This window comes from Saccoglossus kowalevskii, chromosome 19, assembly GCF_978046115.1.
Source record: "Saccoglossus kowalevskii chromosome 19, keSacKowa6.1, whole genome shotgun sequence".
NCBI lineage: Eukaryota > Metazoa > Hemichordata > Enteropneusta > Harrimaniidae > Saccoglossus > Saccoglossus kowalevskii.
In genome coordinates, this window is record NC_140659.1 from 26,537,518 (window position 1) to 26,560,120 (window position 22,603).

The following is a 22,603-nucleotide window of genomic DNA, read 5'->3' on the forward strand; positions in this document are numbered from 1 at the left end:
AGGGATGCGACGCAATGGCGGCTTGGAATGTGCAACGTGATTTGTAAATCGCAGTCAAATCATAGTGAGTATGAGCATAGGGAGCGATCCCTAACCGACTCATGACGACACCGATGTAAATATCGTCCCATTTCAAAACCGGTATTTCTCGTGCGACCTCGTAGACCTTCGGCACTAGATCCATTGACACTACATACGATGCTCCAGTGACGTAAGGTGGGTACGTATCCGGTGCCCATACCTCATAGGGAGTGAACCGTTTATGGGGCTCATGCCGTTGAGGGCGCACCATAATTCGACTCTCCCCCATGTAAATACCCTGCCTCGGAGTACGACTTAAAAAATCGATTAAATTGGCATAATTCAAGAACACGTCATCATCCGCCTTGATAAAGTATTGCGCTTGTCTGCAGAATGTGCTGGCCCAATGAAATGCCGTTAACGTTTTTATAATTAGATGGTCTTCGGTATCTATGAAATTATTTTGAATTATATCGTTGTACTTTTTGTCCTCCTCTTCTAAATCAGCTTGAAATCTTTGATCCAAATCCACTCCGGTGAAAAATATAGTTTCAATCCTGATGCCGCGCTGAGTGGAGTTATTCCTTCCCCATGTATCACGTATGGTCTTTCTCTGGGCCACGTGACGGGGGTGACTAAACAAACATACTAACATGAAAACGTCACCACCGCGTACGCTGCTGTCACATACATCCGGGTGATTGATGACGTACGACGATCTCGCCATTCCGATAACCTCTCCGTTGTCTACCACTAGACGGTCGGAATCGACGTGTCTTGATTGGTTATTCTGGTCACATTGCACGTAGTTCTTCCATTCTTCAAATTGGCGCCAAACGGACAGCAGCAGATAGTCGGATGCAAAATTGAAACAAATTGCTCGTTTGAGTACGCATAAACTGGGTTTGATTTTTAGAGAGAGAAACCCATCGTTGTGAATTGCCGCTGTTCCAGTTGTGTTCATAATTATTCCAATGTACACGTCTTCTAAGTGAAATAGGCTCGTATTGTGGGCGGCATTATAAAAAGATTCGATGACGTCATACGACATCACGTACGCAGGTCCGTTTGGATACGGTGGATACACCTCAAGAGGCCATTCATCGTGCGCAACAAACCACTTGTAACGGCTATCTCGTACGGGAATTGCGTCTCTGTGGATGTAGCCCATCACTCCGCGTGAGCTTGCTGAATCTCCAAGAACCTCTACGAGATTAGGCAAATTAATATAGACGTCGTCGTCCGATTTCATCACGAAATCAGCATTCGGACAACAAGTTCTTGCCCATTTGATCATCAGTACAGTTTTTAAAGTCAGGTTTCGATAGCTGTCTTCAATATCGATGATAACAATGTCGCCATGTTTTTTGCTCTCTTCCTCGACATTGGCATTGTGTTTCGGGTCAGTATTTAAACCAATGAAGAAAAGTTGCACAAAGCGTTTCCCAGACACGTACATATCTTGCTTCCGTGTTCGCCTTATCAACTCTCTTTGATTTACTTTATCCGCACTGGACGGGATTACTAAAAGCACGAACACACGTCCCACGTCATCACTTCGTGGGATGTCACCAAAACACGCATTTATCGGGTTGATGATAAACCGGTATGGAAATGAATTCAATGTGTCCAGTTTCATACTATCCTGGGTGTCTGTTATGTAATCGATGCCAGTCTCCTCCCCCGTATGACTGGAATCAAAGAATAGCGGCGTATCTTGTGACTGACTCAGAAGTCCCATTCCCAAATTGCCGCCATGGATTTGAAGTGGAAATGGTGTGACTGGGTGATGATTTCGCACAGTGACTAAAGTAAATAAAAATAGAAAATTTACAACGAAAATTGCTAGAAAAAGTAGTTGTAAATTGGTTGGGCTTCTTCTCCGGACGGTTGCGATCTTCCACATGTTAATGATTGTATGCTGTATGAATCAAAGCTGATTTTCCCAAGCACCAACGTCTTAACAGTGACCAGGTAGAATTTCCCCTGTTGAAATAACACAAAACAAAAAAACAAAAAAACATGTGAATCACAGTATCAACATAAAAGAAAATTTACTAAAACTACGCAATTAATGTTATAAAACAAATACCTAATTTACATTAAGCGTAAAATATATTAGTTTATGACGTCATCAGAAGTGCAAACGTCTGTGTGATTTGCGCAAAATGAATGATGGTCGTAAATGTTTCAAGTGACTGCAGATGACCCTAGGTCTTAGCCAATCAGTGAGGCGTATCCACACACTGACAACGACATATGCAGATGATTTGTGAGTGGGGTTGTAGCTAGCAGTACGTTCACGCGCGTTCTATATATAACGAGATGTTCTGAATTAAGTGAATTTAAAGTATACTTCACGTATCTTGCGTTTTTATGTCAGTGACACAAGGCCTAGCAAATAAAGTAGTGCAATATGTCCATTTTTTGCGGCGCTTAAATAATTGACGTGTATGAACAGGCATGCGTTTCTTATACCATACATTCTTGATTTTTTGTCGGTAATTGCAAACGAATATACTAGGTTGTAAGACCATAGTACGTAGTTCTGAATCGTCTTATTTCATCTGCACTTAACAAGTCCTGACCCTGTGACCACACTTAAGCTAAGCGGTTCTCTCAATTCATTCATGTGCCCCCTAGTCACACAAATTCATGCGTTTGCTAAGACTGAGAGCATTATTTCCCCCACTAAAGCTCGTACAGTCGTTTTGTGCAGGTCGACGTCTACAATTTATCAGTCCAACCTTCCGCCTCTAGCCACGACGCTCCTTCGAGGAATTTACCTGGCAATTAGCCGTAGAGTGTACAAAGGTATATGTCATCAGTGAGCCAAGTCACATTTAATCCACGGTAAAACATTATTAATATTAGTAGGAACATCGTGTATGAAGAACAATACAAACAAAATTCACAGCTCTAGTTCACAGTTCTTTATCCAAATCAATCGCGGTTTCAACGTCAAAGAAATGTTGAATGAACAATGAGGCTTCGTTTATAATGAAATTCGATACGGCTTACTTACCCACATGGGCCTCGTAAAACACCTCAGGGCATTTTTTTTTCTGAAATTGACGGTGCCTTTACTCCAGTTTAATTGGCTCTAGATATTGTACCACAGCCAAGGATGTTGCTGATGCTTAGACAATGGCCGATTCAAATGTGTATTGATGGTCCGGAAGAAAGAGAAAAGAGGCCCGTAGCGAGGATTTACATTTGTATTCTTATAGCGGGGGGGGGGGGATAATCGATGTCGTTTTTTTTAGCGCGGCGCGAAAATAAAAGAAACGAATGTGTTTCTAGGTGGCTCGCCTACCAAATATCATCACGGGGTAGCCACGTCGCTGGAGCTACAAGAGTGTAATGATAACAATATATTTTGAGCGTACAGGCATGTTCGTGTGGCGTCCTCCCTGAATCAGATTCTCACGCAAACGTTTTCAAAGCAACCGTATTACCGATGTGTTCGCTTACCTGTAATGGACGGCGAAGAAATTACACACATTGGTCAAAATAATGATACCTATTTGTGAAGACAGTTTGACGGAGTGACGTGGGTGACACTGGACGAGAGATGTCAGACAGCGCAATTGCGCCCCATTTCTCCTGGCATCCCGATCCTAACTGGTCTAAGGGTTCATAATGGCATACACGATTTTAAATTTAGGTTATACGCCAAAGAAGGTAGTAAACAGAACCGGGAGGTCACCTTTCGATATTTTCGGTTTTTAGTCTAAAATTGGAACCAGGAGGACCAATCTCCATATGCTTAGTCATCCGTGATGATCGTCTTGAGGAAAAAATAAATGTGACAATTTCGCTGGGAGGGGGTACTTAGTATATTCCAGCACAAACAAAAACGATGTCGTTATGGTGATTTTTTACTTTTAGGTTAATCTGTCATTCTCGGCTCCGTGAATTATAATTTAACATCCCGAATGAACTACTATAGTAAACATTTTTTTTTCAATTATCTCATCTTGAGTAATTGGCGTGCAATAAGGTTTTGGTTACCACTGCCACGTACACATATATATTCTTGCGTGGCGTGCGTTCAATTTTAATATCTATTCATTACCATTTTGGACTCGACTACTATTGATAGGGGTGGAAGCTTCTTTATTATGAACATGTGTTATTATGGAATCATATTGAATGATGGGTGCGTGTGGTCACGTGATATCAATATTATAAAACACGTTATTATAGTAAAAGTGAATTTCGTATCGCAATTTTTGACGAGGAGTCCATTACTGGTGTAGCTTATACGAGTTTAATCGTGTACAGTATCAGGGCTAAATAAAATGCTACAGAATAAACCGCCACCGTAACACTATGGTAATGAACAGCAGTGATGTCACGCAAAGCTATAAAAAAGCATATAATTTTTGTTAACGTGTTTCATTTATATAATGCTGCTGATGCCTGTCAGCTGTGTGCCCAGTTATAACACGTTGTATCTGTGCTAGTCATTTATCCCCCCCGGACTTTGATTCAATCAGTGGAGAAGAAGACACTGCCTTTTGAATTGACGCGTTGTTTATGTGCATGCAGGCTTTCCTCTGTGAGCATAGTACACGCCTGATTACACAGTAATGAAGTCCTACTTATGTGGGGCTTTCATTTATATTGCGTTCACCATGCTGCTTGCAAATATGAGCCTTGTCATTGTCGTGAGATAAACACACACGATTGTCACCGGTCTGACGCATAAGTGGTACTATTAAGTGCCCCTATCCATCGACAGGTACAGAGTTGTGTCATAATGAAGTCGAGATGTCAGGGTCGGCACGGCTGCACCCAGTTCCAATTAGCTCTACAATCATCCGTGGGTGTGAGAGACAGGATGGTTCTATGCCACATTGGTATACACGACAATGCGACTCTGGAGAACATTAATTTACGTTTACGGTCAGAAAAGTTGCATGGTTTTCAGGACTGGACACGCTGAGTTGGTTGAGACACTGTTTTCACTTTAGTCTCTCCCTATAGGGACTGTGTTAAAATTTAAATCCTAAAAGACTATTGTGTAAAGTGAAATTATGCACAAAACATTCAAAAAACGTGCTCCTTAGAAATTGAAATAATAGATTAGCGATACTATTCGATCGTTCAGTACACGTACGTCATCGTGACTCACGCCTTTGATTCCGAATAGAGAAGACCTTTACCCCTTTCTCCTGTCACTCATTCGTTTCTTCACGACTGTTTTTCAATCATTACCCAACCAAAACTAGTAATGTACCAGTGGCGGATCCAGAGGGGGGCAAGGGGGCCATGGCCCCCTCCAAACGCATGAAAATGCATCTGGATTACGCATAGCATCGTCCGAATCGCACGGTCCCGTGTATTCGACCTATAGGCCTGGACCCCCCCCCCCCCAATACATGTTGCTGGATCCTCTCATGTAATGTACTTTGTTATGATGTTTGATTCCACTTACGTCGGGTGGCGGGGATGATAATGAACTTCAGCTCGATCTGGAAAAAATTGAATAAATGTTATACTTGGGGGAATTACTCGTGCAGTGCTGCAACATGGTTTTAAGTGTGTCTACTACGCTGTGTGCAACATTGTTTGTTGCTAAGTAACTGTAAGCTTATTATGCTAATGGTGCATGTGATAGCAGACTTGTCGAAACAATGCATCCTTACAAATCTTTTCGGAGCTCTGCCAGTGTGACTGACTCCAGAATGGGCGAGATGCTGAATTGTTCGAGTTACGGACATCGAGTTTACGAACACCGAGTTGCGAAAACATCGAGTTTTCGAAACCACGCCTACTTTTGCGAAACCATGCTCAAATAGTAACTCGATGTTCAATTAACAGTTAACCGAACTTCAAGTTACGGCCAACATAAAAAAGTTAAACAAAACAAAAAATCTATGTGGTCATTGTTGTAACTCGATGTTTTCGTAACTCGAACAACTCGGCATCTCGAATGGGCGGACACTTCATTGGTGTGGGGTGTAGGATATAATTAAATGCAACGACGAAATAAACGGTCCGATAAGATTCTTTGCACAAGTTGTCCTAGGGCAATTGTTTTCAAACTCAATTGCTGTATTTCAGCTTTCTGAAAACTAATGCATTGCCATCATAACTGCATGCTTAGTATCTGGCGAGGAAAGTCCTAATCTCAATTAAACTATAACTCTCGCTGCCTTAAATAATTTAAATAAATAAATAAATAAATAAATAAATAAATAAATAAATAAATAAATAAATAAATAAATAAATAAATAAACGTGTTAAATTTACAATAACAAACCTAAGTGTCATTGTGTTCAAAGAAGCATGTATATGCAGTGTCCCCCTATGACTGTAGTATACATCTAATTTCCTATAGCGGTGTGTTCATTTCCACAAATTAATACCGAATTTATCAACATTATCATTCGTTACCTCAAATTATGTATTTATACATTTTATTATGTTTATCAATCGTGTGTTTGGAAAACTAACTAACTGCAGCAAGGCCGCCATAGTTTGGTAATTGAGGCAATACTCACTGGCAACAAGTTTGCCATTGAAAAGCCGTATTATTATTAATCTATCATCGAAGCAGTACGGAACTCGGTCGTAGGTCTCAGACAAATTATAACTCAAAAAATATTGAATTCAACAAACCTGGACTGTGGTAAATCGGCGTGTCACTCGCTGAAATCCATCAGACTGGCCGAGTCGAGGCAGCTGTGTCTCGCACTAAGTTCAATGCGGCGATAACGTGACTTATGCCAGTTCACCACATAAAAGATCTAGGAAATCAATTCAAGTCCTTCAACATCGTTTTATCATCGCCTTTTGAAACAGGTCGTCCATAGTCCCGTAACTAGGGTATAGTTAGTTCAGGTCTATTGTAGGGAAATTATAAACAAAATTGTGGTTATGTAAACCAATGCTATTGAGCGTGTGGCTATGCAAATACCATATATTAAATACCAATATTTGAGCAGGTCTACTAGACGAAACGTTTGTTTTCTCAGGTCAAAATGTCCAGCCAGCGTAATATGACAGTTCCCTTTTGAATGTGAGCCATCATTTGTTGAGATGGAGTAGGACCTTAAGTAAAAACATAATACGATTCAGACTTGTTTCGATAACACTTTTACGGTGGCACACAAGTGACAGTACATGTTTAGTTAATTGCGACAAGACTCTATAAACTTGTGGCAAAACGGCAAAATTTGATGGCATAAACTTCTATTATTTCGCAGCAAAGCTATATTATTCCACAGCAAGACTCCATAATTTCACGACAACATTGTAGAATAAGGCAGCATAACCATATTATTTCACTGCAAAACTGCATAATTTTACGGCAAAACTGTCATTTCACGACAAAACTTCGCGGCAAAACTAATTATAGTATGACAAAACTCTCCGTTTCTCGCGGCAGAAGTTGGCAATGTTTCCCATAATTCCCCCTTTACGAAGACTGCCCATACTGAGTACAGATTCAACACATGTAGTCGAATCAGTGCCCGGGAGTCAGTGTGTACTGAATGTGCAAGCATCGTCCGAATCGCGCGTATCACGAGCTCGATGTAAATGTACTCTCTCGCGAACCCGCGCGGGATTGCACTGATAAGTCCCGTATTTTACCTCAGTAAAATCCTTAGATCTGATTGGAGGCGCCTCTAAAGCATGCGCCCAATCAAGGTAGGCGTAACATGTGACAACTAGTATGTTTCTTTAGTAAAGTGGAAAGTGGGGAAACAAATTAATGAAATGAATTGATCCAATCAGCATGAGTTTTAGCCCTCATGTATCAGAGAGTAAAATGTCAGCTAAATCTTTGGCAAGGAAGAAAACTTTTACTGTACAATTTTGCCCGTGATGCAGATTTAATAAGCATTTTACTGGTATTGACAAGTATTGCCAGAGAGGGCGCACTTACATGCGCGTTGGCTGTATACCATCTGCCAAGGTGTAGTGTGGAGGCGATGGCCGCATAAATGAACCTTGGACAGCGAAGATGATGTGCAAGCACAATGCCGAATTTACAACATTTCTTCGGCATCAAGAGGGATAAGAGTATACTACAGAGTTAGTGGTTGGGCATTTTTCTTGTACATATGACGATCCCGCCCGCCGTGGACCGAAGGGTGAACGTCGTACCGACTAGTACCGGGTTCATGCGATGTAGGGGTAGACCATTAGCAATATATCTGGGTGGGCGATGGCAGTAAAACTATGGAAAATATTTTTCTTCACTTAGATTTGTACTATTTTTTGTGCTATGATGAATGAGATGTTTTCATATTCACTGTGTTTTATATTTCACCCAATTTTTAAGTCGATATATTGTTATCGCTCCGACGCCTGCTCTAAAAATGTACAACATAGAATAGCCATAATATTGAACGGAAGATAAATTTCCCAGTGTTTCGCAGTATTGCGGGAAAGTGCTGTCTTCGCGTGATGGGAGCAACCAAAAATGGGTTGGCTTGAAATGCTTTGAGTTGACGTCACGGTGATTCTTGATAAAAAGGCGAGAGTCGGATTTTGGTTGCCAATTCTAGGCTGAATTGGCTCCGACTCAGACAGCACGCAATCTTGGTGTAGGTCATATTATCTACTTTCCATCATAAATTTCGATTTCACATCATGTAGTATAGTATAATTTTCAGCTGATTTCTTCCAAAGTTTGTATGTGTATGTTTTTGATTGTGATTGAGTTTCAAGTTAGTGAAATCTTCGTTTGACATTGTCATCGGAGTGCACGGCGGGAAAATATCGCCCACATTAGCAAAGGTAATGAGAAAATACGTAGATAATATCCATGCGGCCAAGGTATCCTTAAAGTTTCTCTTTAGAGATCAAGTCGATTTTGAATTACTCGATGTGACGTCAGAGTTCTCTAGTATTTCCAAGAGTGTGTAGATGTGATAACTTTTAACATCTATAAAATAATATAATTGCAAACAATTTATAAAAACATATCTGAAATGTTTTGTAACATGTATTGTTTTGTAGCTTACATTTAGTTTTCTCCGTCTGTATTTGTTATTTTTGTAAGTAATATATAAAATTCAATGACGTTAAACATTTAATAACAATCCGGTCCAGCTGTCGTTTCAAAACAATCTATTCATTGCTATGAACGACGAAGCGACTGGTAATATCTCAAAATGTTTACTACTGAGGTAAACACAGTTACGAATAAAACCTGGTGTTATTGCATTCAAAGTAGTAAAACACTCAGTTTTGGTCCGACATAAAAGAAAAAAAATCGGCATATACATTAAAAGCACGGTCTTATGAACCACTATGGAGTGTGCTTTGTGAATCTGCTGGAGAAGAAGTGCTACATTTGGCGTCTTTTACATATGGCTCTAAATGACACTTTTTTCAGTGAAGCTCAGCGGTTGGACGCCGTCATAGCGCCATTAACGCTGATATTGCAAGAATATACTGACAATATGAATGGGTCGGTGGTTGCCAACATTTGTATAGCCTAAAGTTACACAAAGTTTCATTTTGTATATTAAAGAACAAAAAAGGCGGTTCAAAAAGTGATTAAAATCAGTAAGTGTGTCGGACGGCGAAGGGAAGCATATATGTTGTGATAATTCAGTGAAAAATGTATGTACAATGCCAGAACACCCGAATTAAGCTACACAACAACGCCATCAACGACGAAATATACTGTATAATAATTGGTCAATATACAGTATTTTGACACCACCACCCCGCTTTAAAAGCGCCACATACGACTAAAGTTCAATTTACTAACTAGGTCGCAGTTCAAATTACTCGTTAAACTAAAAATAATGAGTTTCTCAGTCGGTGTTACATTATACTGATCAATTTAATGTGGAATTATTTACGACATCTTAGCTAAATCGTGTTAATGTGACATGGAGGTTTTTGACATTTCTGATTGTGTACGAACACAGTGGTGGATGATCAATGTAATGTGCCGAGCTCCCGCATTTCCGCTCTTCGAAAGAAGGTGTGTAACAAATCCATAAAACCTTTACATAATGAAACCCCTCCGTAACGTTGGTCCAGCCCTAAAATATTGACCGAAATGTATCACATCCGTTTTTTTATTTATTAAAATGTAAATGATAATGAATTACACTCGGTGGTCGCAGACGATTCATCAATTATTGAAATAAAGCAAAATTGACTACTTTTATATATATTATGGCGTCATAGAGTAACACAATGGAATTATGGGATAAGTCCATCGTCGCATCCAAACCGTAGTTCCTCGACCACCAGTGTAAATAAACACGGATGGAGGTATGCATAATTAACGCAAATCTAAGTGAAACTATGGCAACATGGCCATCTCGGATAATAATAATTAATAATTCAGGCACTGGTTTTCACACTGGAAAAATGCACTGCGATGAGCCTGGGCGTCGGTAGATTACTTTATGCAAATGAATAGATAATATATTATTTCCATAATGAATAAATTATTTAATTAAATGTGAAAGTGAGACAAATAAATCAAATAACAAATAGTCCCAGTACGTTTGACACAATATTAATTCACCCCAGTCGTCACTACAAGTAGAATCGCCCAATTCCTACTACCAAAAGTGGGTAAATTGATGGTGGAGGTAACTATAAAAACGAAGAATATATTACTTCAACTTGACCCACATTGGAATTTGATTTTGTGCCCATTGCTGCATTGACTCCAATTCTAGAGTACGAAACAGTTATCCGTCACGGTTCCCTCCGATATAAACAATGGAATCGTCCACTCAGCTGAAAACCTGTGTAGCGTGGCTTAATTGAGAACGGGGTTAAAGGTTGAACATTAGCTGCCATATCGACGCAGATATTAGTGGAAGCGAATGGATGTACACATGCATTCGGAAAACGGGCGCCGATGTGAAATCAACAACGCTGTCTTGTTTTATATTACGGCAAATTCAGAATGAGCTGTGGGTATCCGTCTTTGGTAGTACTGTCGGTTTTCTTATTATTCTGCTTGTTCATAAACGGTAAGTACCATTAGTTAATCAACTAGTAAAAGATGTTGGCATAATTTCTCACGGTAGTACATGCTACCGAGTATGATACTTGGCATAACCCACACGCAGTTGTTCACTATGTTTAGGAACGCATATAATTATTTATAATAAATATAGTAAACTAGTACAGATGGCAATGTAGATCCCAGAACATTAGACCGTAACTTTGTACGGAAATAGAATTAATTAAGTTATATACCTAATTATGCAGACGGATGGTATTCGATTTCACTTTCGGTAGTCACTGTCGTTTTCACTTCACATTACCGGGTCGAACTCGATGCTACACTGGTAGTTGAGTTCCCGAGCTGGATTTCCCATAATATGTTTGGGATATTGACACCAGGGTGCGTCCATTTTAAGTACCCTGAAAGTGTTTGTGCTTATGCTCCATGCACTCATGGAGTGTTTTGTCTCGTTTTATGTGTAAATAAACCGAAAAGGAATGTTGGCATTCCCAGTGACCCGGCTAACCCTCATGGAAGCCCGCATACCTAAAGTGGGAGCTCGGTCCCGATTTCCCATCTACCACACTTGAAACGCAACGAGTGTTCAACAATATATTAATTATAGTTTTGCGACGTGTTTGATGTTGTGAGATGTAATCGATACACTCAAGAATAATTCTCTTAATGGATATTGATTTTTAACCTATTTGTTTGAAATGACTTGGTATTGGTGTTCCGGTAGTAAACTCGTCGCGAAAGCCTCCAATGATGAAAGTGCGCATTGGCGAAATGTAAATGGCGAATTGTGGCTGTCGAGACGCGTTGTAAAATAGGTCTTCGGAGAGAATAATGTTTTAGCGAATCTTTCCTGTCGTTTCATATACATTGGCTATCGAACCGTCAGCATTCAATTGTTTATATGTGTACAATACTCTTTGCTGTCATTTCTTGTAAAATGTGAGATCAATACGACGTGATTATTTAATTTTAATGCGGCGCGTCGAGTTTGATATAAGTCCAATACGACGTGTATAGCTGAATGCATTGTTTGTTATACAAGAAATTAGAACACGCGATGACCAACAACTGGGAACTATCGAAATCACATTATCACGCAACGTTTTTAACTGCCTGCAGTTTCTTATATTATTTGCAATTATTTAACAAAGTCTACGTTTGGTAATTATTAACATAGCTTGCTCCTTTGGCATTACGTAATAGCTGAATGTGGAGAAATAATAAGTTGTGGTATACGACTAGCTTATTTGCACGCGATGGTACTCAGAAAATCGAATTAATTAGAGAAGCATTATATTCCTGATTGTAACAAGGTCTAAAACACTCCACGGGACTGGTACAGCAAGGAGTACCGACTATTGGGTATGTGGTATACCACCAAACAATGTATGTTACTGAAAACAAACAATGGCAGTTAATACATCTTTCCGAGATCATGACATTTCCATTGCCGTGATAGCAGTTCACAGAATCATTTATTAAACACGTTTTTTATTTTTTGATGAAGTATTGAAATAGCAATCAATGCATGTGCTTTGAATTATTGGTAAGTACTATTAATTCAAGGGACATGCGCAGCTCGATGTTTCACATAAGGAATACTATTTTCTGTATTTTATGTGCCACAAATAAAACAAGGAGTTAGTGATTTTTGTGCTTACCTAATATGTGTTATACCACACGTATTACCATAAACTTATGGTAATGTCATATATTTATGTGATATTTGCCACGCGCCACGTGTTTATCATTTACCATGTGATGTTTATTGTGTAACACTTAACAGTTGCCTTGTACCATATGTTGTTTATCATGTGTCACGTGGTAATATCTAATGTAGCACGGATTTTTTGTCATTTGATTTGTCCTTACATGTAGCAACATTGATTTAAATCTAGAAAAGATTTTTTTTCTCACCGAGAATTCAGTCGAATACATCTTGCTTTATCCAGGGAAACATACTTTTAAGTTATAGAGATCCAGTCAAACTACGTGGATATATGTGTTTGCATTGGGACATACATTGAGCCTGATAGCTTACCCCGGAAATGTGTTGGGTATTGATGATTTGTATATTCGAACATTCCCTTGATAATTATACCAATATTGAAATTGCAATCTTGCCGAAAACACGAACAACTCCACTCAATGTAGTATAACATTTGTTAAAGTCTGAAGAGGTTATGCAAATAACAAAAGGCAAGTTACAAATGTCAAACAAGCATGTTGTAACTTTCTATAACATCTTATCTCTGTAAAGTTTCCTCACACCTGCTGTGTTTAAATGTTAAATGGTAAGACTGCTCAACGGTGGTCTACCCACGTATGATACATAGTTAAGATATGATAGATACAGGTGCGTGGACACTCGTAACCCAAAAACAAATGTTATTGTATCTCGACAGTATTTGTCTCACACTGTTAACATTTTGGGGCCCCACCACAAGTGTCAGACAAATTAATAACAAAATCCACAAATTTCATTTGTTTTAAACGCTATAATTAATTTGCAAGGCTGTCGTTTGTGAAAGGCGCTGTGGAATCTCTGTTATGAAAATTTTACAAAACAGTAATTGATTTCGAGTCGTGTATGGTAGAGAACCACATTACTAGTATTATAAGTGGCTGTACGGTTCGTGTGTAACCAACAATTGCTAAAATTAAAAAAAACATAACTTTAGGGATCCGAGTGCCCACAAAACTGATTCTATTATTATTCGTTCGTTGAATGTATGCACTTTCATTATTGGAAATCGACAACACCAGACTTATTAAGCAAAGGCAATAAATATATTAAGACAAAACCATATGATAACTGGCAAACGCGTAGGAGTTTTCCTACAAATTTCCCAGAGATTAATAACGACATGCATATACATGGAATGGAATGGTGCTTAACATCCTCTTAGCGACACGCAATCTCTCTCACTTTCGAATATTACATTGGATAATCAACCGTTGATTTATCTACGCAAGATTCAGATCTGTCTTACGTACGGCTATTGCATTGGATCAGCAACCTTTGATTTATCTACGCAAGACTTAGCAATTGAAGAATGTGATGACAGCGCAGGTGCGCTTAGAATCAATGTATATACACGGCATTTACCCAATTGATTACACCACGCAGCCATTTGATTAACTCCCATGATGCATCGTGTTTGTATGATTTAAATTAAATCATGTAGGTGATAATTGGTTTATTTTACCGGCCAATTATTCTAATAAAGTCTGTGACCAATCGTCCTCATTTGAATGAACGCCTTCAAAATCTTTTCGCGGCAATGGTCACGTGCTAGTGATGTATAATAATGCTAATTATAGACTATAAAAGTGAAAATACTGCTTCCAAACATACCCAACACCTAAAATAATTATTTATTTTCTCTGTACATACGGTTTTCATCCAGTGATATCAATTTCAAAACACACAACGAAACAATTAAACGTGGGCTAACAGAGCAAAAATAAACGAGAAACAAGAAAGCATTACAGTTACTGAAGAATTTAATCGCGGAAGTCAGCTTTAAAACAATAAAAAGGCAAATTGTTCGTAAATTATCCCGAACGGTTACTAAAAATACGCTTCTCTGAACGCGCGCAGCAAACTAGCATGGGTAAAATTATCGTGTCAACATGCCGATCGAATCATATAATGACTTCAGTGTTTGTAAATGTGAGTGAATTGTGATGTTAAATCATGTGCGTGCATACTGATATAGTACTCTCTGACACTGAACGATGCGATGCACGTGCAGAATCCATGAAGCAAATATTTTGAAAGTGTAATTGTGCGTATGACGTATTTCCCTTTTAAAAATAAAAAAAAGTTGAAATAAAATAGAGATAGAAGATATATAGCGTAATTGTACTTTATTTCACAACAGGACATTTCTCTGCTTTAGTGAACTTTCTCTGATATTATGCGCAACGCGTTTGGAATAGTGGGTGTGCTGAATCTACGTGCGAAGAGTAATCACTGTCTTGAACACGTCAAAACATGTTGTATTTATACACTGTAGGCTTATTCGACACTTTCAGACAGAATTTTGCGTTTTTTATTACTAAATAATATATTTGATATGACATTGTCACATTTGTTGAAGTGTGTTATGCATTCATTGTCACATCCGTCGTTGTTAATTTTTTTTCGCACAAACTATCCTGGCTTTTACACAAATGGGAAGTGACGTAATTTATTTACGCACACGCAACAGCGCATGGTAATACAGACTCGACACGTGACAGGGTTTTGGTATTACAGATTGTGATAGCAATTACGTCATAGGGATAGCATATCATTATGGGTGCCAATATGGCACTAGATTTAGATTGAATGAATTGTTTTTTTTCAGAAATTTTTAACTTTTATAATGAATGGTTCATGAAAGCGGCACACACACAGATTTTGATATATTTTATTAAGGAAGTTGGAACCGAATTCAAATTTTGCGCACTACTGAACATGTTACTGTACATATGTGCAATGCATTATGGGAGAGTACGTCCCATTTTATACAATAGAAAATAATTAAGCATGACATATACACTTGGCTCAAACCTGTTTAAAAAATATTATTTACATGCAGTGTGTGAATAAATGTTACTTGTTATTTCACACGACGTTGCAATTGCTATACACTAGGTTTGGTTATGTCCAAAAAGTCTTTCTCATTTTGCACTGAAGGTCAATCGGGCACATACTGTAATTTAATTTATGTGCAAAAGGCCATAACAATAAACAATGTTAGCTTTGTCTACTATATTTGAAAAAGCTTTTAAAATATATGTTTGTTATAAAGCAGTGTTTATTTTTTCACCCATGTCCATTGACCATTTATTATCGGTTATGTGAAAAAACCACAGATTAAATTGACACCACAATTAGTAATCTCGTTTCTAATGCATTCTCGGAAACTTAAATATAGTGATAGCTCTCAATAAACATATACCGCAATCGCACCCGGATAAACTGGCGGTCAAAGTGTCTATGAACGGTGGTCATTCATGCAAACAAAAGTAACAGGACCCCCTCTCCTCAGAGAGTGGTACACACAGGTGGGGGTACCAAGTCTTGATTTTCATCTCATTTTGTTATTTGGTAGCATAATTCATTTAGTTTCGGTAATGTTTTCCAGAGGAGTTTTTCCATTTCTAAATTTAGTTTAACATAAAAATCTAAGAAAATCTGGAACACAAACCTGTAAAGCACCGACAAGGAACCGCCCAACCAATAATAAATATAGTCACATAATCGGTATATACATGATAATCATTTATACTAATCATCTACCAATAAATTGGCTCGGAAACTGGTACAAAGGAAACGCTAAGTTTCTAAGTTTTCTAAGTGAGTCAGAAAATAAAATAAGTTAACAACAGGCTCAAAATGCAGTCGTACGCATCTAAACTGAAATAACCCGAAATAAGCCGGCTGTATGGTTTGCTGACTTTGTGACTCGTAGTCATATTGTCCACGTCGTCGATGCTCGTTGAAAAAAAATATCATTGCCGCGAATAGAGTAACAAATTGCAAAGGAAAAGATTAATAACTTTTATTTACGTCTTCACCTTTTCACTATTTTAATTGAATTGTCATTCTCTGAGTTGTCTTGTGTAATAAACAAATATAGCAATGAAGGTTTAACCTTCGACATTAGCTTCAGTCGTTTCAATGAACTGGTTAATGGTTGAAGTAAAATGAGTCTCTTTCAAATGCATAATTTCGCATACACACAGTTGGATAAATGACTTATGCAATTATTGAATGGCTTATTACGAACACTTAACATTTCGACCCAGAGGCGTACTTCCCGGTAAACACAATTGCATGAATCGTCTAATGACCAGAGCGTCTTAAAATACTTTCACACTGTCACACATATTGTACAAATACAATCTTTCTTGCAATTTTCTTACAATAAAGCACGTTTTCATAACTTACATGGATGTAAGTAATTATTCGGTAATCTGTCCAAATAGTAAGTCAGTGATTCAGTAAATTCACGTCGTAAGAATGCTGAACTAAAACATGAATTAAGGACCGAGTGACTCTAGTTTCATGTTGAACGATCGCGTTTTATTCGCATTTGCATCCAAACTAGACGCTAAAGTAATTTAGTAACAAATAGAGCATGCTGCATTATTGAAATATCCCTTTTTGTCAAAATGTGACATCTCGTCTTTTTGTTGTGTGTGTGTGTGTAATTTAATTTGCTGCGTTGGTTGAACACAAACTGCCTCGATGTCTCCATCGATTAATGTCTGATGAACAATTAATAAAACCGTAGATTGGCACAATGTACAGTGATGATACGTCACATGTGACATTGTCTGACAAAGATCTACTTATTTTGACTGTGAAACATGCTTTTCTAACGACGTCGCGGTGTATGAGTACACTAGTAATATATTTTGTTCGATTCGATAACCATGTTAAATTAGGAGTGTCTTGAGATGTGGTCGATACCATACGAAGCAACATATCTTTTCTAGGTCCACAAGATGTGACCCATTGTCAGTAAAACAATCATGAATCGCTGATGTCCGACTGACTGAGATTGTGATCAATTAATTAATTCCGAGTAAAAGCCTTCTCCATGGGTTAAGTATAAAACAAATGACGCTTGTCAATCGATTTCCGTCTGCAATGCTCGGTCGAATGACAACTTGATTAAAGTCTGGTGCAACCTCTAATTCCGTAATGCTTAGCTTGTCTCTCACTGTCGTTAAGTCTGAGATAAGTATTTTTGTGTGAAATCGTTCTACCATCAATCAGTGTAAAATATCACCCACAAGTTTGTGATTTTGATGTGCCTTGCATGTGTATTATTAGAGATATCGATGCCAGTATGAAGCATGGGCTGTGTTTGGAATAGGACATGTGCCACTGTATAGTATGCAGGTTATATGTTAGTAGTAGTGCGACATTGATGCGAGCATGACACATACTTAGTTATCTATACTTAAAGGGCAGTAGTCGTCGCGCCACGCATGCGCGAGATATATGGGTCGCATATAAACAAAGATGGCGACTTTGACTGTTGCGCAGATTAGATTAGATTTAATTCAATATTTTTAGGTGATTGGAAGGTATCGATGGAGTCACTGGCGGTAATCAGAGCAAGTCACGCCCAGGTCAAACCTCATACTTGTGATTTCTATTAGATGAGCGCGTTGGAATGTGGGAAAGTCAATGTTTATCAACACAAATGTCGCACATGCGCAGCGCGACGACTGCCGCCTTTTAACAATGAAATACGTGGTGTTTTGACTTTTTGCTAACATTTTCCGTATAATCTGCAGTTTCTCGTGCAAAATAACGAGGATTGCAAAACATATTTGACATTTATAGAATGACATGTATTTGATTTCAAATGTTGTTGCTTTTTTTTACAAAATATATATATTTGTATAAAATATCTACTATATGCAAAGAGTTCATCAGAAACGAAGGAACATTTTGAGCGCCATTCATCATTCCTAAAATAAACCTGCATAATTTATTACATTTCATTCAATTTTATAATCGTCGTCGTTGGCAACTAGCTACAAGGGACTGTCTGACATTTCAGAAGCCGCAATGTTTACACATGTCGCGCGCGCACACATACACAAACACACAGCACCAGCACATTTAGAACACTGGGGTATCTCGGACGCAATAAAAAAGTATTTCCGGTTAAATGAACAGTTTAATGAAACTGACATGCATGTACGATACATAACAAGTAATAAAATTACCTTGATCACTAATTGTCTGTATACGATGTCAATGCTGGGCGAAATTAAAATGATCAGTGCACGTACACGGTGCGGCAACTGCGGTTGGACCGCGATTTCTGATGTGGGCTTACAAAACATACGTCCCTCTTTCTAAACCAAAATGACATAGATCATATTAACATAAGTCGACAGTATTAGTACATGCTCCTGTTACCCGTAAGCTACATCTGGGAGTCAAATGATCACAGAGAGGTCACCTGTGACAGATGTTAAGCCACATATGTTCGGCTAATCAATGCAGTCTAGCTTCAAAAACATTTTTAACGATTTATTCAGTTTATTTAAAATTAATCTTATGAGTTTTGGATTTTCTTATGACATACTGTAGATGTACTTCACAGACGGTTGTACTGGAAAATATATGTTCTTACATCTATTACATTATATAATGAGTCTGCTTAGCTTTTCACTATTTGAGCTTTTAACCATTTAAAAATCACAAATCAATATTGTGATGAAAACTTCTGGTCAAAAAGAAATTATTTCTATCTAATTGGTTCGAAATAAAGATGTTTCCTTTTAGTCAGAGAACGTAAAGTTTGAAAAGGCGTTTTTGAAATATTGTCAAAATTACAAATAAACCAAATTAAATTAAACATTAGTGTGATCATGTGACAATTGTACAAACTCAAGACTAGTGTAAATTTTCATAAAGGTATATGTCATCAACTCTGAAAATGTTAGTGACAAACTTACAAGCAACATTGAGCTTATTTCGCCAACTATCCAATTTATTTCAACTTATTCAAAACGAAATCTGACCTTCTACCATGTTTTTAATTTAAGCACATGCCTCCTTTGGACTGTTCGGCGTTTAATGTTATTTCAATAATGTGGGAAAAATATAGTTCAGATAACAATCACAAGGACGTATTGTAAAATAACGTATTACGACCAAAAATAAAATAAAACCCAACGCAAATATATTGGTTCTAGGCAATGTGGTTATACTTCCTACAATGTCAATATCATCACGATGGTATAACAGATTAGAGCGTTCAATAATATGCAAAGCAGGGGAAGTATACGTACGTATAAATATGTTGAGTAATTTGACTTTTAACATATTGATAACGTTCAGTAAGGTAAAATACCAATATATTGTCACCAAAATATCATTATGTACTTTGACGGGATAGTGTCAGTGATATGGAATCTCTTATAGGCTGATCGGGGTTTAGTTGTTATTATGGTTCCTTATTCGCTGTTGGTTACACGAGGTTTGAACTAGATTTTCAAATGAGATGTATGCGATGAGCTTCGAAGCATTCAGATCATAACACACATAGTAAACAAACGCGAAACACATCCATATACATATAATAAATTAAAATCAGATCATATGTAAACAAATAAATCAGCATGGCCACGGGGGAGATATTTATACCGCACAGTATAAATGATGCGAGCCCATGCAGTAACCTAAGCCCCCCCCCAAAAAAAAAGACGCAACCACCGGCAAATATTATTTTAACACCACTGAAACTTTCTTTGATACGTGTTAAAGTTAGAACCCCGTGATCTTTTTAGTAACTGATCAACCTTTTCATAACGTGCGAACTTTTCCTGTGGCAATGATTTGATAACTCACATTAATAACAGAACTTGTTTTATATCCATAAATGTCACGTCTTTGCGCGAAGCCTATAGCTAAGTAGATTATCGAATGACAATATTACTATTACAGATTTACGAGAAAATAAAACACATCCATGTATTGAGTTATTTTACGACTAGTACTCGCACATATAAACACAAAATGCCAACGGGTTGGCTGCAAATAGTCGTAAAGTAAACTTGGCTGTGCATGTTTAGAGCAGGCGCCCTTAACATGTGTGGCTGTTTACTATGTCTGTCGTATTTGCTAGCTATTCTAAACACTGTATGTTATTAGATGCAATTTATCAATATCCCTGACTTTTTTTTTCTTTCGTGCTATTACAATGGATCATTGTTGTCGTAGACTCAACTATATTCAGAATTTACAGTTTGGTGCAAATCTGGATGCTTACTTTTTATTTATACCTTAGGGCGCATATCTAGCGTTATACTAGCAATCACCGCCATTGTATACGCTGAACATGCTACAGGGTTTTTAAAAATAGTGTTCGATTTGGTAGTTAGATGCATGAATGTAGCATTATTCGACAGTCAAACATTGAGACAAATCAGGTTGCACTCTTTATAATTTTAACCAAAATGTGATCACATTGTAACACTTTGTTTACTTGGCGTCTTTACTACAAACTACGTGGACAAGAAAGACCAATCGTGCCCGCCGTCCGTGTCAGTGTTTCAGATTCTGATGTAATATTGGTTATAATTGTCACAACAGACCCTACCAGAAGGGAACGTCACTCAGCGATGATTTCTCTCAAATAATCATAAAGGAAATCGTGGAGAGTGGTGGTAATATGAATACCGGCGAGGTACCGCGGCCGGGGTCCGAAAAGTATGGCTGAGATACGTACTAACAAGTTCGACAAAACCATCAATCTTGAATAGGGGGAGACCCGCCAAATTACCGCATGGAGATTTAAAATTTCTTGAACCTTTAAAAATGGCTAGGCTGTCAATCACTTATCGTGAGATGCAGGAGAGACTTCAAGAAGTATCGGCAAAAAATGTGTGTGTGTTTACGCTTTTCAACGCCGTTCGCCACAGATTTACAGGTAGAGACTGGACATGGCAGAGATTAAATACTCCAGCCGCAGAAAGATTCACTGAACGTGTTGATTGTACTGAAAGTGTTGATTGTACCAAGGTACTGTAACAATGTAGCAATATGTATGAGTGCTGTAATATGTTGCAATAAATAAGGCAGTTATGGTGTTATGTAGCAATAGCCTATACTTCATTCTGTATACTGCCTAGTACTTAATCGAAACACTATTTTTAAAACCCCTGTACTGGAATTAAAAATAAAATGAATAAGAATTTTAAACATAGCCCTTGGTGATAAAAATAACAATTCATAAAATGTTTTATCGTAATACTCTAATTCTCAGTGTCTATTTGTACTGGCATGCCGGCAATATCACGTGACATTTGCCGGTTCTCTCGCTTTTATGAATTAACGTTGCCCTGGCGATGCGATTACAATATATGGACTAACAAAAAGAAGCTTATATTTGTATTTGTTAGCAATATCAATGTATAAACTGGAAATGTATCTCGGTACCACAGGGTCAAACTACGGCAAATGTCCTTAGTAGCTCCAAAACTACTAATATCTAATGTAACCTTGTTTTAATCTATATTTATATTAAACTATATTGGGATACACATTTAAGAATAAAATTAGCATGTATTTTTTGACACATAATTTTGTATTTATCATTTATAAAATCGGTTTATTTTTAATTTGGAAATGGGATTCAGTAAATATTTTGTGGAGGTCGCATATTCTGGGATGAGTGGAATTCCGCACAAATACTTTTGGCTTATTTGGGGGAATGTGTTCAGGTTATAAGAATGTAACGAGTTGGAAAATCATGTTGCATAATTCTGCTGCTGCCTTCTTTGATCTTGGTTCTAATAGTACTGTTACAGTAGTTCATTTTTTGGGGGCGAAAGGTCATTGCTACTGTAACGACTAAATATTGTACAGGTAATTTTCACCAGTTTAAGTAACAAATGATCCGACTTAGTAATATTCAATCAAATATAACGATAATTGTGAACAACGAGTCAGGGTCACTTGACAGCCGTAAAGGGCCAATAATTAAATACAGTTGGTCGTTAATTTGCATGTGTAACACTTATATAGTGGAGTTGCACAATTGTTCAATTGTTAAATAATGGTCATACAGACTACTGTAATAATATGAA

At 37.8% G+C, this 22,603-nt stretch overlaps 1 protein-coding gene across 1 annotated transcript in view; it reads left to right on the forward strand.

The window, feature by feature from the left end:
- The first annotated feature begins 10,837 nt into the window (after nucleotides 1-10,837).
- LOC146731440 (uncharacterized) overlaps nucleotides 10,838-22,603 on the forward strand; it is a 34,341-nt gene continuing 22,575 nt past the window's right edge. Inside the window, exon 1 of the mRNA XM_085493618.1 lies at nucleotides 10,838-10,991. Coding sequence (XP_085349744.1) covers nucleotides 10,925-10,991 — 67 coding nt within the window. The 5' untranslated portion in view covers nucleotides 10,838-10,924. The remainder of the gene's footprint in view (nucleotides 10,992-22,603) is intronic.